At 44.1% G+C, this 14752-nt stretch overlaps 2 protein-coding genes across 4 annotated transcripts in view; one reads left to right on the forward strand and one right to left on the reverse strand.

The window, feature by feature from the left end:
• Positions 1 to 318, forward strand: part of LOC143287908 (uncharacterized) — a 1202-nt gene extending 884 nt beyond the window's left edge. The window contains exon 1 of the mRNA XM_076596150.1: positions 1 to 318. This exon is cut by the window's left edge and continues 884 nt beyond it. Within this exon, the coding sequence (XP_076452265.1) occupies positions 1 to 254 (254 nt within the window). The 3' untranslated portion in view covers positions 255 to 318.
• A 7820-nt stretch (positions 319 to 8138) lies between these two features.
• LOC143288561 (sarcoplasmic/endoplasmic reticulum calcium ATPase 1-like) overlaps positions 8139 to 14752 on the reverse strand; it is an 84821-nt gene continuing 78207 nt past the window's right edge. For all 3 annotated transcript variants that reach the window (XM_076597164.1, XM_076597163.1, XM_076597165.1), the window contains one exon: positions 8139 to 11555. In XM_076597164.1, coding sequence (XP_076453279.1) covers positions 11500 to 11555 — 56 coding nt within the window. In that variant the 3' untranslated portion in view covers positions 8139 to 11499. The remainder of the gene's footprint in view (positions 11556 to 14752) is intronic.

Consider the following 14752-nt stretch of genomic DNA (forward strand, 5'->3'; position numbering starts at 1 on the left):
AGAGGGAGCGGACCTGCTCCGCCGCAACGTGGGCGGGACCCAGGCTGGGCGCGCGGCACGGGGTGCGCCTCAAGTCCTCCAAGAGCTCCAAGAGCTGGCACAGCGCAGCCATGGACGAGTCCGCCGAGGAGGCGGCGGCGCTCCGCCTGGGCAAGATGGCGCTGGCCGCCACGGTGACCTCCCCTGACCTGCAGTCACACCCTACCGATCAGTTCCTGGGGCTGGAGAGAGCCAAGACCGTGCACTTCAGCTAGAGCCCTGAGACCCCCATGACGTCACCCCGGCATGACGTCATGGACAGTGTGCTCGGAAGGAGAGAGCCAAGACCGTGCATTTCAACTACACCACGTGACGTCACCCCGGCATGACGTCATGGACAGTGTGACCGCCTGTTTTTATGACTGGGGCAAACCTCCGTTCAACGACTCTGTTCATAAGTTTAGAAAGACAGGAACATAGAGATAAATAGAGAAATAAAGGACAAGAAAGAATGAAAGAGATAAAAGCAGGAAGAAAATAGAATGGTTACAAAAAAAAAAAAAAAAAAGAAAAAAAAGTGTCACATGACCCCTGCACGTTCAGCCATCGTTTAGTTCCTCTGCTTGTGAGTTTATCGAAGCGAAACTTCGGATTGGTGAACGGAAAGAATCAACGCAGTGCTGTCCAAACCCTCATCCCCTGTCATTGTTCAGACTCTGGTGTGGAAACGCTAAAGTTCCGTCAGAAGAGACGGAAAAGAATGCATCACGTGCACGTGAACGGCTATGAACATGACTGTGTACACATGCATCCAGGTGGTCTGTTCACGGTCTCTTGACAGCGGCTGTGCTGAATGAATAGACACTGAGGCCAGCTTGTCAAAGGGGAAGCGGAAGAGTGACAGGCAGGCAGTGTGTTCGCACATTTTACGTTGTGGGATCGAGCGTGTGTGATGTCAAACATGACACTCCTTGTGGGGAGAGTGTGTGACTGATGTCAAACATGACACTCTTTGTGGGGAGAGTGGAGAGTGGAGAGTGTGTGATGTCAAACATGACACTCCTTGTGGGCAGTGGGGAGAGAGTGTGTGATGTCAAACATGACACTCCTTGTGGGGAGTGTGTGTGATGTCAAACATGACACTCCTTGTGGGGGGGGAGTGGGGAGAGTGTGTGATGTCAAACATGACACTCCTTGTGGAGAGAGTGTGTGATGTCAAAACATGACACTCCTTGTGGGCAGTGGAGAGAGTGTGTGATGTCAAACATGACACTCCTTGTGGAGAGAGTGTGTGATGTCAAAACATGACACTCCTTGTGGGCAGTGGAGAGAGTGTGTGATGTCAAACATGACACTCCTTGTGGGCAGTGGGGAGAGTGTGTGATGTCAAACATGACACTCCTTGTGGGGTGAATGGGGAGAGTGTGTGATGTCAAACATGACACTCCTTGTGGGGCCGGAGTGGGGAGAGTGTGTGATGTCAAACATGACACTCCTTGTGGGGGGAATGGGGAGAGTGTGTGATGTCAAACATGACACTCCTTGTGGGGCCGGAGTGGGGAGAGTGTGTGATGTCAAACATGACACTCCTTGTGGGGCCGGAGTGGGGAGAGTGTGTGATGTCAAACATGACACTCCTTGTGGGTAGTGGGGAGAGTGTGTGATGTCAAACATGACACTCCTTGTGGGGAGTGGGGAGAGTGTGTGATGTCAAACATGACACTCCTTGTGGGGCCGGAGTGGGGAGAGTGTGTGATGTCAAACATGACACTCCTTGTGGGGAGTGGGGAAAGTGTGTGATGTCAAACATGACACTCCTTGTGGGGAGTGGGGAGAGTGTGTGATGTCAAACATGACACTCCTTGTGGGGCCGGAGTGGGGAGAGTGTGTGATGTCAAACATGACACTCCTTGTGGGGAGAGTGTGTGATGTCAAACATGACACTCCTTGTGGGGTGAATGGGGAGAGTGTGTGATGTCAAACATGACACTCCTTGTGGGGAGAGTGTGTGATGTCAAACATGACACTCCTTGTGGGGGGGAATGGGGAGAGTGTGTGATGTCAAACATGACACTCCTTGTGGGGGGAATGGGGAGAGTGTGTGATGTCAAACATGACACTCCTTGTGGGGAGCAAAAAGATAGCATTCCTTCTCCCAGTCGTGTGTCCTCACATACATGGAACCCAACAGCTTTACCTGTGGTTTTACTTATGACCTTGTGAGCAGTGGACATTTTGATTTCAGGAAACCCTACAAAGGTACAGTACACACACAGGATATCATTATTATTATTATTTCAATTATTTATCTATTCATTATTTATTTTGATTCCGTGATTTCTTTCCGGGGTGCCTAGCGATGCTCTTCTTGACCACAGACCGAAGTGTACAGAGGGTATATTCGTGCAAACTCTTGAAAAAAAATCATGACTGTTGGTGTGGATGTTTGTGTTCCACTTCCCGTCTGCTGTACAGAGTGTGGTGTGGAAATACAGTTATTATATTTATTATTATTATTGACTGATCAATTGATGGACTGGTTGTGGTTTTTTTTGTTTTGTTTTGTTTTGTTTTGTTTTTAAGAGGGGTCAGGGGTGGGGGTGGCTCTTATTCATTATCCGCTTTTCTTTGCCTTCTCCTTGTTCTGAATGACATGACATAATTATGACGGAAGAGTGAACGCTCACCAGGCAAAAAGGCTTAAAATGTGTAGCTAAAAGTAGAAGTAGTGGTAGTAGTTGTACTGGCTAGGAAGGCCGGGGGGCAGTGGCAGAAGCAGCAGTTGTAGTCGTAGTCGCCGCAACAACAGCGGCAGCTGGAAAAAAAAAAAAAGCATTTTCTTTGTCCAGGAATGCACTGAAATCACTTCGTGGATTATCTTCAACAAATTGTTTTGTGTCAGTTGACAGCAAACCTCGGTACTTGTCTCCAAACATTGGACGGTTGAAACCTTCCTGTTGATTTCGAACACAGTGGAACTCACGTTTTCGGTGAAGAGATATAGGCCAATCCAGTTATGGGGACTATCAGAACGCGAATTGGACAGTTGATCATTTTTACCTGTCCGTGTCAAGGCTGTTAACTTAAGACAGTTTTTTCAGGCATGCTTCGCGATGGGGAAAAAAAAGGGTGTCTGAAATGAAACTCCCCTGCCATTTCCTTGCATGCACGCGGCACGCAGCAGTAGTTACCTAACGACATCTCTTCCACCTTTCTCAGAGAATCCGGCGTCTGTACAGACACACACACACACACACACACACACACACACACACACACACACTGAGAAACATACCACACACACACACACCACCACCACCACACGAATACATACACCACACATACACACACGCGCGTGTGTCACTACCATGACTTCTGCTGCTGTTCCTATTCAACTTCTTCGAAGACGACGAATTTAGAAGGAAACCGATCACAACAGCTGAACCCTTTGGTCTTCCGGCAACAACTGAAATCAGCCCTATTGCTGCTGCTGTTAAAGCTTGCAACCTTTTTCTCTCCTCAACACGGTATGTTTCAACTAAGTTGACGGGACGGTCCCAGCAATTAATTAACTGAGGTGCATATTTCAACGCAATTTGGTGTGGCCGTTTTTTTTTGTACCGTCGTTTACCGTTTGGAAATACTAATGATTCTGTTTAACGCAGCTGAAGATGGCAAGTCTTTTGAGTGTAGAAAAAATATTAATATTTGACATTTTTCGGGTTCTTTTTTCCTCTTTTTTTTTGTGTGTGTGTGTGTTTCGTCCCAGCAATGAAAACGATCAGTGTGTGGAGAGAGACACGAAATTCCAGTGTATAAAGACTGCCTGTCTGCCTGCACACTTGAGTTTAATTCTACCCCATCTTCCCCATTCCCCAGTCCACGTTGGCAGCCTGTTGTGCAAATAACTCCGTGTTTGTAAACTGAGCGCTAAGAGCTTGGCCTCCGTCCGACCGAGGAGAGGCGATACAATTATAAATATCCACATCATCGTCATTCATTCAGTCATTCTGTTTCATAATTCATCCATTGTGTATCATTATCATCGTCATTGGTAGCAGTACTAGAAGCAGCAGTGGTAGTAGTGATGTGTTAAAGATGATAACGTTAATGATGGTGATTACGTTCATGATGATGGTAACGTTCATGATGATGATCACGTTCATGATGATGATAACTTTGATGACTATGATGATTGCAATTGTTTTTCCTCCAGAGAGTTGTGTGCGTGCTGTTTTGACGTCTCGTAAGTTCAGTTTTTCAACACACACACACACACACACACACACACACGTACAAGTACACATACACGTGCACGCATTTGCATTGAAAGCAAGAGAACGAGAGAGAGAGAAAGCGCGCGAGCGGAGGTGGCTTTGTAAGTTTACATTTTTTTGTTCGTTTTTTGTTTTTTTAATTCTGTTTATTCATTTTCATTCTCCTTATCTGTTAATAAACTGTTGACCCATGTAAATATACTGATGACCATGTAATTGCGTAATGTCTGCGTGTATGCGTGCATTTTCCTGCTCTAATAGCGAATACAGATTATAGTCATTTCAGATCTTAAAAATCTTCGGTGTGTTTGTGTGTGTGTGTGTGTGTGTGTGTGTTTATGTGAGTGTGTGTGTTGGTGTGGGCGTGTGTATGTGGGTGTGCGTGCATGTGTGTGTGTGTGTGTGTGTGTGTGAGAGAGAGAGAGAGAGAGAGAGAGAGAGAGAGAGAGAGCGTATGTGCGTTTTCACCATTACGATCACCATGTTTCAACAACTTCATCAACAACACGTATAGCGACAGGGGATGGGAGGTGGAGGGGGTGAGAGAGACGGAGGGGGGTGAGGTGTGGGGAGAAGGACTGACCAAGTGTAGTCAAAACAAACTCAGTAATAAAATCCTAATTTTCTCTGGACTTGTGTTTTTACGCTTAAAAGCGTTGTTCTACACAGGCTTTGCAGTACCAAAAAACGCAGACTGAAGACTCACGAGAAAAAGCGTTCAGTTCCGAGTCAAGACAACATCTTTATCATCGAGGATGACTGATAAGCAAGTAACATGCTTTTTACATCCAGTCCTCTCTCATCTTACTTTTCCTCACTGCAGCCATTCGGAAGACAAAAATTAAGCAAGTACACGATTAACACACACACACACACACACACACACTGACACACACACACACACACTCCCTTCCTCCCTCCCCTCCTCCCTCCTCCCCCTCTCTCTCACACACAGCACACACACCTACCAAAATCCACCATGAAAAGTTAACCCGATCCAGTATTTGACAGAAAGAAACTGGAAAGGAGAGAAAGGAAAGGGGGGTGCGAAAGGAAATGCTATCTTCCAATGAAAGCTCTACCAGCATTGGATTGCCTGCTGCTGCGTGCCTACCTTGAGTTCAGTGTCTGGAGCAACAGGTAAACCTGTCTGTCTGTCAGTCCCCACAAGTCGACATTATCTTGCAGGTGAATTTCACGTCCCACCACCATGCAGTCCGTGAATGCACATTTTGCAAAACTGACATGTCAACGCAGTCTGGGTGCTTCAGTATCAGAACCGTGTTTCTGTATTCAATGGCCTAGAATAACAGATTTTCCCCCCTCATTTCTGACAGCTTGGGCCTTCGTGCAGTTTGTTCACATACCATCCAGTTTGGGAAATTGCACGTGCACTTGTTTGTCGGTCACCCTGCACGATAGAAACGTCCGCTGGCTCTCTTATTGTTTTGGATAAAAAATCAAGACAGAAAACACATACAGTTTTTTGTCAAGCCTTCGTTGGCCGAAGAATTACTTTCCCACTTTCTGCATCCCAGCAACAATCAGTTGATTATCAGACATTTTGAACAGTATATCACGAATTCTCCGTTCCACCGAGATTTCGGAACGAGATCCCAGTGCAGTGGAAGGGAGAGAAGGCTATTGGTTACGTTTGACATGACTCGAGAGTTTAGTCCCTTCGTGGACTGCTGGCTTTGCAATGACAGTGGAGAATCCGCCACCACTCATCTCATCCACCTTACATTGTAAGGTACACCGTCTGTGGGAGAACAACATTGTATTACCCTTTTTGTCACAACAGATTTCTCTGTGTGAAATTCGGGCTGCTCTCCCCAGGGAGAGCGCGTCACTACACTGAGAGCACTACCTTTTAAAATTATTTATTGTTTCCTGTCTGCAGTTTTTTGTTTTTGTTTTCCTATTGAAGTGGATTTTCCTACAGAATTTTGCCAGGGATAAATCTTTTTGTTGCAGTGGATTCTTTTACATGCGCTAAGTGCATGCTACACACGGTACCTCAGTTTATCGTCTCATCCGAATGACTAGCGTCCAGACCACCACTCAAGGTCTAGCGGAGTGGGAGAAAATACTGGCGACTCTACCGGGAACCAGTGTGCTAAGATTCCCTTGCTTACTAGGTGGACGCGTTACCTCTAGGCCAACACACTGACGACTTTCTGAAACCAGCACTGTTCTACGTGAACGGTGCTATTTCCCTCCCTCATTTACATATAAGCACACAAAACAATAGCAACGCAAAGGCAGACACACCAAGAAATTGAGCTCATAGGCTGAGAGAGATAAGACAGAAGAAAGAAAGAGAAAGAGAGAGGTTGAGTGAGACAGACACAGAGACAGAAGAAGAGAGACAGAGACATGGTAGGGAGAGAGCTACTGTTCAGCCTCTCATACAGAAACAACATAAAATCACAAGGGATTCTTTTTTTTTTTTGGAATCTTTATTTATTTTTTTCCTATAGGAAATTACAAACGATTGGATTCTGCTTCTACAGCACACATCACTGACAGACTGCACTGGCGAGAGGGTCAGTTACAAACGTTAACTCACTCCCATCTTCGAAAAAACAAAAGAACGAAAAAAAAAAAAAAAAGCGCCTTCTTGCCGCAAAAAGAAAGAAAAAAAAAAAAGAAAAAAAAAAGCTCAATCTACATTTGACAAAAACAAAACAAGGACTTGAAGAATATAAATCAATAAATGTGTGGAGAAAAGAGAGAGAGCGAGAGAGAAAGAAGAAAAAATCACAAACAACTGTAAAACCACTAGAACATTTCTTGCTGCTTTGGTGCTTCAGGGAATCACGAGTAGGGATTGGGTTTTTGTTTGGGGGGGTAGGGGATTTGGGGGTAGGGGGTGGGTGGGCAGATATGCTGATCAAACAGTGGGGGACATGGTGGGGGGATGGGGGGGTGGGAGCTGTAGGAGGAGCAACGCATGTATTGGTTTTGATCAAACAATATATAAATTTGCATATATATATATGACTTCGTCGACACCACCTCCAACCATCAAATCACAATGACTTAAAACTAAGGACAGATCGTTCTACTGTGGATTGGGGATGCTGTATGATAATAATAATAATAATTAAAAAAAAAAAAAAGTCGAAGAATAGGAAGGATAATGATAAACAGTCGCCCAAAGTCTTATCCATTTTGTTTCCAACCCTGCTCTGAAAAGAACACTGAAGAAAGGGGAGAAATCTGTTTGAACAGTGCAAAATGTGTGGCAAGAGATCATTAAAAACTTTTATATGCGGCTGAAACAGAAAATAGCTAAACTGCAAAGAAGCTGTAAGATTTCAAGCTAGTGAAGTGCAAAACACATAACTTTTTGTCACAATTTTACATTGCTGAACATCAAAAGTTTTGTGGTGTGTTTTTTTTTTCTTAAGAAAAAAAGAAAAAAGAAAGAAAAATGAAAAAGAAGAGAAATCACATTGAAGAAGAATCATAATAAATAGTGTGAATCATTAAGGAATCATAATAAATAGTGTGAATCATTTTCTATCTTGGATGATAAAATTCATTCAAAGTTAAAATAGAGAGAGAGAGAGAGACAGAGAAATCACAACATGCGAGAATAAACAAACACAAACAAAAACAAAAAACAAACCCCTCTTTGATTATAAAGCTGCTAACGCTCACAACAACAGTCCCATATGAATTGTCACCTGCCGAAGCGTTTGCTGACGACACTCTTCCATTTAGTCAGTGGGGTGCAGTTAAACAGTCCAACACACACGCCACACACACACACACACACACACACACACTCACATACACTCACCACACATGCACACACAAACTGGCTGACTCACAAAGCGATGAACGGGGGCTGTCAACCGCTACGCACTGCTGCTTCTCTCTCAGTGCGGCTAGAGGTACCAAGGTTTCCACCATTTGTGCGAATGGTTGAACGTGATCACAGGTTTCGTGGCTTCGGGGAACAACTTCTCCCAACAAACCAAGCAGTATTGTTTCCCCCCCTTCAGATGACGTTTGTTGGAAGTTTTTTTGTTTTTGTTTTTCTTTTCTTCTTTTTCTGAAAATGTTCTCCCAAGATACTGTCATTCATATTTCTGTCACAGATAAGTGGCATGATAACATTTTTTCTAAACTGTGGCGAACATTTTCCCTTTAATTAGCAGGTAATATCAGTACTGCATTGTTCCCATTTTTCTTAAAAAAAAAAAAAAAAAAAAAAATATATATATATATATATATTCCTCCAGGATTAAATATCCACATTTCAAAGGGCCGGTGATGATTACAAGTGTTCTCTTCAATTCTTCCTTCACACGTCAAAACAGGATGACTGAGACACTCTTTATTTATTTTTATCACTGTCTTCTTTCTAGCTTTAAAATAATCATTGTTCCTCAGATTTCATCACTTTTCATTAAAAACCAGCTATAAAAAAAAAAAAAAAAAAAAAAGAGCACAAGATTGACAAACTCTTCTCATCCTCAACAGCTGTATAGCTGCAGGCTCAGTCATTGCTTTGCATAAGAAAATAGAGTCCCCCCCCACCCCCCGCACCCCTCCTCCTACTAACAAACAGCGACTAATTGAAGCAGGAAGACATTGTAGCGCACTGAGAGAGAAGCCACAGACATAGGTGAGCTGTGCATGAAATAACATGTCTGGCCTATCAGGACTGGCCGACAGGACCTAGGTCCTCAGGACAATCACCAGCACAAACATGGATGGACATTTCCTCACACCAGAGAATCCAGACTGTTGTTGCACTTGGCAGTTGCTGCTGTGAAGCCCCAGACTGGGCCCCCAAGCGCAGTGTGTGCGCACAGGTGTTGCAAAAGGACCCTGTTGTTTCTGATGAGGTATAAATAATAATAATAATAACCGTCATAATAGTAAACATCGATTGACAGTGCCATTGTGATATAGCAATCTATTTATGCTGGAAAAACAACAAAGAACAAACAAACAAACAAACAAAAAAAGACAAACTGACACAAGTCTAGTCCAACAGAAAAGAACTTCCATCATTTTTTTTTTCTTTTTTGCATTGTTTTTTCCCCCCTCTCTTCAGCCTCTAATGACTTGACAATAACATCACTGTGAACTGTGCCTTTCTTGTGCATTTATACTGACAAGTGGAGAGTGAAAACACTGACATGAAATAAGAAGTGGGGGGGCCGGGGGGGAGGCCTGTCAGCAGGGATTTCCATGAACTGATGAATGGAGTTGGGCATGATGTGGGCGTGGGGGGGCTTGGAGGGGCGGGAACTGTGAGAGGTAAGGAAGGAAGGGAGGGAATCCCCAAAGACTGGACGCCCTTGACAAAAAGAATTATCCATCTTTCCTTCTTTCTTTTTTTTTTTTTTTTATAATCCATCACAGGGATACCTTTGTGCTGTGAACAGACCATGCATTCCGTGGGGGGGAGGGGAGAATAGAGGGAGGTGGAAGTCATGTGGGGGGGTGGGGGGGTAAGGACAACACAACAAAAGTTGCTCTTTTTTTTCCCATATCTTTTTCTTTCTTTTGTTAAAAAAAGAAAAAAGAAAAGAAAAAGAATTCCTGCCAGCAAATTGCAGGTCAAAGCCCATTCTAGCTTTTAGCGTTACAGACAGACACACACTCGTGGACGTCGGACAACCTTCATCTGGACACCTAGACTGACTGCACATCTCACTTGAAACAAAAAGGATACACACATGTCGGTTTGATCCTCGACTCACACCACTACCGGACCAGGACAGAGAGAAGAAAAAAAAAAAGGACAAAACAATGACAAACACCTTGGAGTTAAAACCTTAACAAGACACAAACAAACAAACAGAAAGCAAACGAGGGATCCACACTAGCACACTTGTACGCTACTCAATATCCAAAAAAAAGTCAAGAGAGCTGCTATTATGTACAAGTCTGACCATTTCATCGTTCATCCTTTCCATCACATCAAACACACCTGAATTTGATTTTGTGGAGAAAGAAGTCAGAGAAGCCGAGAGAGAGAGAGAGACAGAGACAGAGACAGAGAGAGACAGAGGAGGGCAAAGAGGGGGGGGGGGGCTATTCAGAATAGAGAAGTGCAGTCTCTGCTTGGCTGTGCACTCCCAGAACAGGGACTGGCCAGCGTTCACACGGCAACGTGGACGAATGAACCTCAGTTCAGATCGTTCCCGTGTGAACGTGAACAGGAGAAGGAAGTGGGGGGGAGGGGGGTGGGGGGGGACTGAACGAGGGCGGCACTCAGGCACATGCTTAAAGACGTCAGTCGGCCGGGCTAGAGGAGATCTACATCATCAAAAGTATCCACGCTGGTTTTGGTATACACACAGCTCAACAGCACACACACAAGAGCCAGCCCACAAAAAAAAAAAAAAAAAAAAAAAAAAAAATCTGCAGGATTTGCACAAAGTGGTCATAAATTAATCGGTACAGCTATTAGTCTGGTGTTCGTGGCGAAAGCTTCTCTTCTGTTCCTGAATGCGGGTTCAGATCCTGTCTGTCTGGGAGGTGTGGTGTCAAGCGGTTCCCTTGTATCTGCCAGCGGCATGCCGAACGGTTTCTGCTTCAAGAAGCCAGACCCAGACTGTGGTGCCGCTCTCTCTCTCTCTCTCTCTCTTCCTGCAGAGCAAAGCGAACGGACCACTGGTGCCGGTGGTGGGTCGACTGGTGAAGTCACCACTGGACTGCCACTCTGTCACGGTTTCCACTTTCAGCTTGACACCATTGCTTTGGAAGATTTTTTTCTGTCATAATCTTTTGTGTTACTGTAGTCATACCACTTCTGGGTAGTTACTTTCAAGTTGAAAAAGAAAAAAAAAGAAGAGAAAAACCCGCTAAAAACCCCTCCCCAACAAACACCATGGATAAAAACACCGTTGTCGAAGTAGTAAGCATACCGCATGCAAGTGAAGAAAAAAAAAAAAACATGTCCTTTTTGGTGTTCTTTTCTTGTCCAGGAACAGGAACACGTTGATGTGAAGAAGAGAAAGCAGAAGAAGGAAGAAGAGGTATGTGGGAAGGTTCTGGTTTTGCTCGCACAAAATAATCTGAGTTCTTCTTGGCCTGGTTTTCTGTTGGTTGTGTTTTTTTTGGGTTTTTTTTTTTTTTTTTTTTTTTTTTGGATGTGGAAGCAAGCCCTGTCCCCTGGAGTTTTTGGCTGATGGTGGGTGGTTGTGGCCCAGCGGCTCTCTGTGTTGTGTGTGTGAGTGTGTCTGCTCTCTGCTGCTGTGGGTGGCTGGCTCTACCATCGGTTTGTTGTGAAGTAGCGAAGAGGCTTCTCCTCCGGCACCGGCACAGCTGCACAGAGTCAGCATCCGCTGCGTTACCTTCCACACACACACACACACTCACATAGTGATGCACACACACACACACACTCACATAGTGATGCACACACACACACACACACTCACATAGTGATGCACACACACACACACACACTGTCACACACACACATTGACGTACACTGTCATACACACACACACACACACACACAGTGATACACTCACATAGGGATGCACACACACACACACACACACTGTCACACACTGTCACACACACACATTGACGTACACTGTCATACACACACACACACACACACACACAGTGATACACTCACATAGGGATGCACACACACACACACACACACACACACACTGTCACACACACACCCACACACTGACACACAGTCATACACACACACACACACAGTGATATGCTCACATAGTGATGCACACACACACACACACACACACACACACACACACACACAAAACAAGAACAACACAGAAAAAAAACAACCAACCCTCCACCACACCCCTAGATAATTTTTCTGTTAAAAGCAAACGAAAAAAAGAAAAGAAAAAAAAGTGAACACTAAGATTCCTTTAATTCTCTGAAGTTATGACATAATTATCATTTATTTTTATGTATCTGTCACACACACACACACACACACACACACACACACACACACACACACACACACACATGCAGAACATCTTTCGTTCCTGGATATGTGCAAACACAATTACGTTTATGAAAAAAAAAACCCACACACACACAAAAAAACACACAAAAAAAAACATGTGCAAACACAAAAACAATCATACAAACAAATATGATACAAATAGCACAACAATGTCACTGGAAAAAAACAACAACACATGGTTTCAATATCCTTTAACGTCACGAATGAGTTTGTTCAAAAAAGAGATGAAGAAAAAACATTCTCTCTCACTTATCTCACACAGCAAAATATATCATCTGGTCTCAAATCAACTGGAAACAGTTTGTGCCAAGATCTATACTATATTTTCTTTCTTTTTTTTTTTTTCTATTTTTTTTTTTTACTTACCCAGTTTATTTTTTTTTTTTTTTCCCACTTGCTTATTTCATTATTTCACACAGCATCTGTCTCTTCATTCATACAGTGAACTGGAACACCTAATTATTCAGGAATTTGACAAACCTTATGTATCCTACCACAAAATGTCATTCCGTAGCCATTATATCTTAATAATTTTCTATAGTAAAAGGCACAATGAGAGAGAGAGAGAGAGAGAGAGAATAACCATTTTGACATACTATATAGGTACACACAGATATTAACAGTCAATGTTTTGAGTACACAAAAAATATTCTTCATACCTCTCCCACTCTCTTTCTCTCCATAAAGAAAAAGTGAGAGAATGAGAGAGCAGATGGAGAGACAGAAAAAAAAAGAAAAAAAAAAGAAAAAAAAAGAAAAAAAGAAAGAGCAGAGAGAGAGAGAGACAGAAAGAGAGCACAGAGAGAGATGGTGTTTTGTTTGCTGCTGCACTGATTAGGTATACATAAAAAACAACAACAACAGAAGATAAACATCTATGCAGGGAGAGATAGACAGATGGACCAACCAGATAAACAGACATAGAGAGTGGGACAGCCCCAGCAAACAGAAACAGATACAGATACAGACAGACCGACACAGACACAGAAGAGTGGGACAGCCCCAGCAAACAGAAACAGATACAGATACAGACCGACACAGACACAGAAGAGTGGGACAGCCCCAGCAAACAAACAGATACAGATACAGACCGACACAGACACAGAAGAGTGGGACAGCCCTAGCAAACAGACAGATACAGATACAGACCGACACAGACACAGAAGAGTGGGACAGCCCCAGCAAACAGAAACAGAAACAGATACAGACCGACACAGACACAGAAGAGTGGGACAGCCCCAGCAAACAGAAACAGATACAGATACAGACCGACCGACACAGAAGAGTGGGACAGCCCCAGCAAACAGAAACAGATACAGATACAGACCGACACAGACACAGACACAGAAGTGTGGGACAGCCCCAGCAAACAGAAACAGATACAGATACAGACCAACCGACACAGACACAGAAGTGTGGGACAGCGCCAGCAAACAAACAGATACAGATACAGACCGACACAGACACAGAAGAGTGGGACAGCCCTAGCAAACAAACAGATACAGATACAGACCGACACAGACACAGAAGAGTGGGACAGCCCCAGCAAACAGAAACAGATACAGACCGACACAGACACAGAAGAGTGGGACAGCCCCAGCAAACAAACAGATACAGATACAGACCGACACAGACACAGAAGAGTGGGACAGCCCCAGCAAACAAACAGATACAGACAGATACAGACCAACACAGACACAGAAGTGTGGGACAGCCCCAGCAAACAGAAACAGATACAGATACAGACCGACACAGACACAGAAGTGTGGGACAGCCCAAGCAAACAAACAGATACAGATACAGACCAACCGACACAGACACAGAAGTGTGGGACAGCCCTAGCAAACAAACAGATACAGATACAGACCAGCAGACAGACAAGAGGTAGAGAACCAAGATCAAGAAGCAGGGGTTTTGAACGCTTTTTTTTTTTTTTTTTCTAACCCTTTCCCCATTATTTTTTTTATATATATATATCTTTCATCTTGTTATCTTCAACCCCCCCCCCCCCAGGCCCCAGGCCCCCCCCCCCCCCCCCCCCCCCCCCCCCCCACACACACACACACACCCTCCTCTCCCTTTCATCTCCACCCTCTCCTCTCAAGATCCAGCACGAGGGTTATTATGCATCAAGGCACCCACGATACACAGTCAAGCTTTTTTTTTTTTTTTTTTCCATTTGCTTGGTTAGCAGACAGGCATCTACCATCTACCATCTCTCTACCACGCAACGGTCATGCACATCTACCGACCCTCATGCAAATTGCGCGCGCAGACGACCCCCCACAAGGCGAACAGCCAGGAGACAGTGAGTATCTTGACTTTGGAACTAAATGCAATTCTTTCCACATGAACACATACTCTTCCTTCTCTTGACAGAAAAAAAAAAGAAAAGAAAAAAGAAAAGAAAAAAAAAAGGCAAATCAAAAAGCAACCAAAAGTGAACCTGATTGACTACACACTGAAAGCTCAAGGGTTTTTTTGGGGGTTTTTTTGGTTTTAT

The sequence above is a fragment of the Babylonia areolata genome, chromosome 12 (genome assembly GCF_041734735.1).
Source record: "Babylonia areolata isolate BAREFJ2019XMU chromosome 12, ASM4173473v1, whole genome shotgun sequence".
Taxonomy (NCBI): Eukaryota; Metazoa; Mollusca; class Gastropoda; order Neogastropoda; family Buccinidae; genus Babylonia; species Babylonia areolata.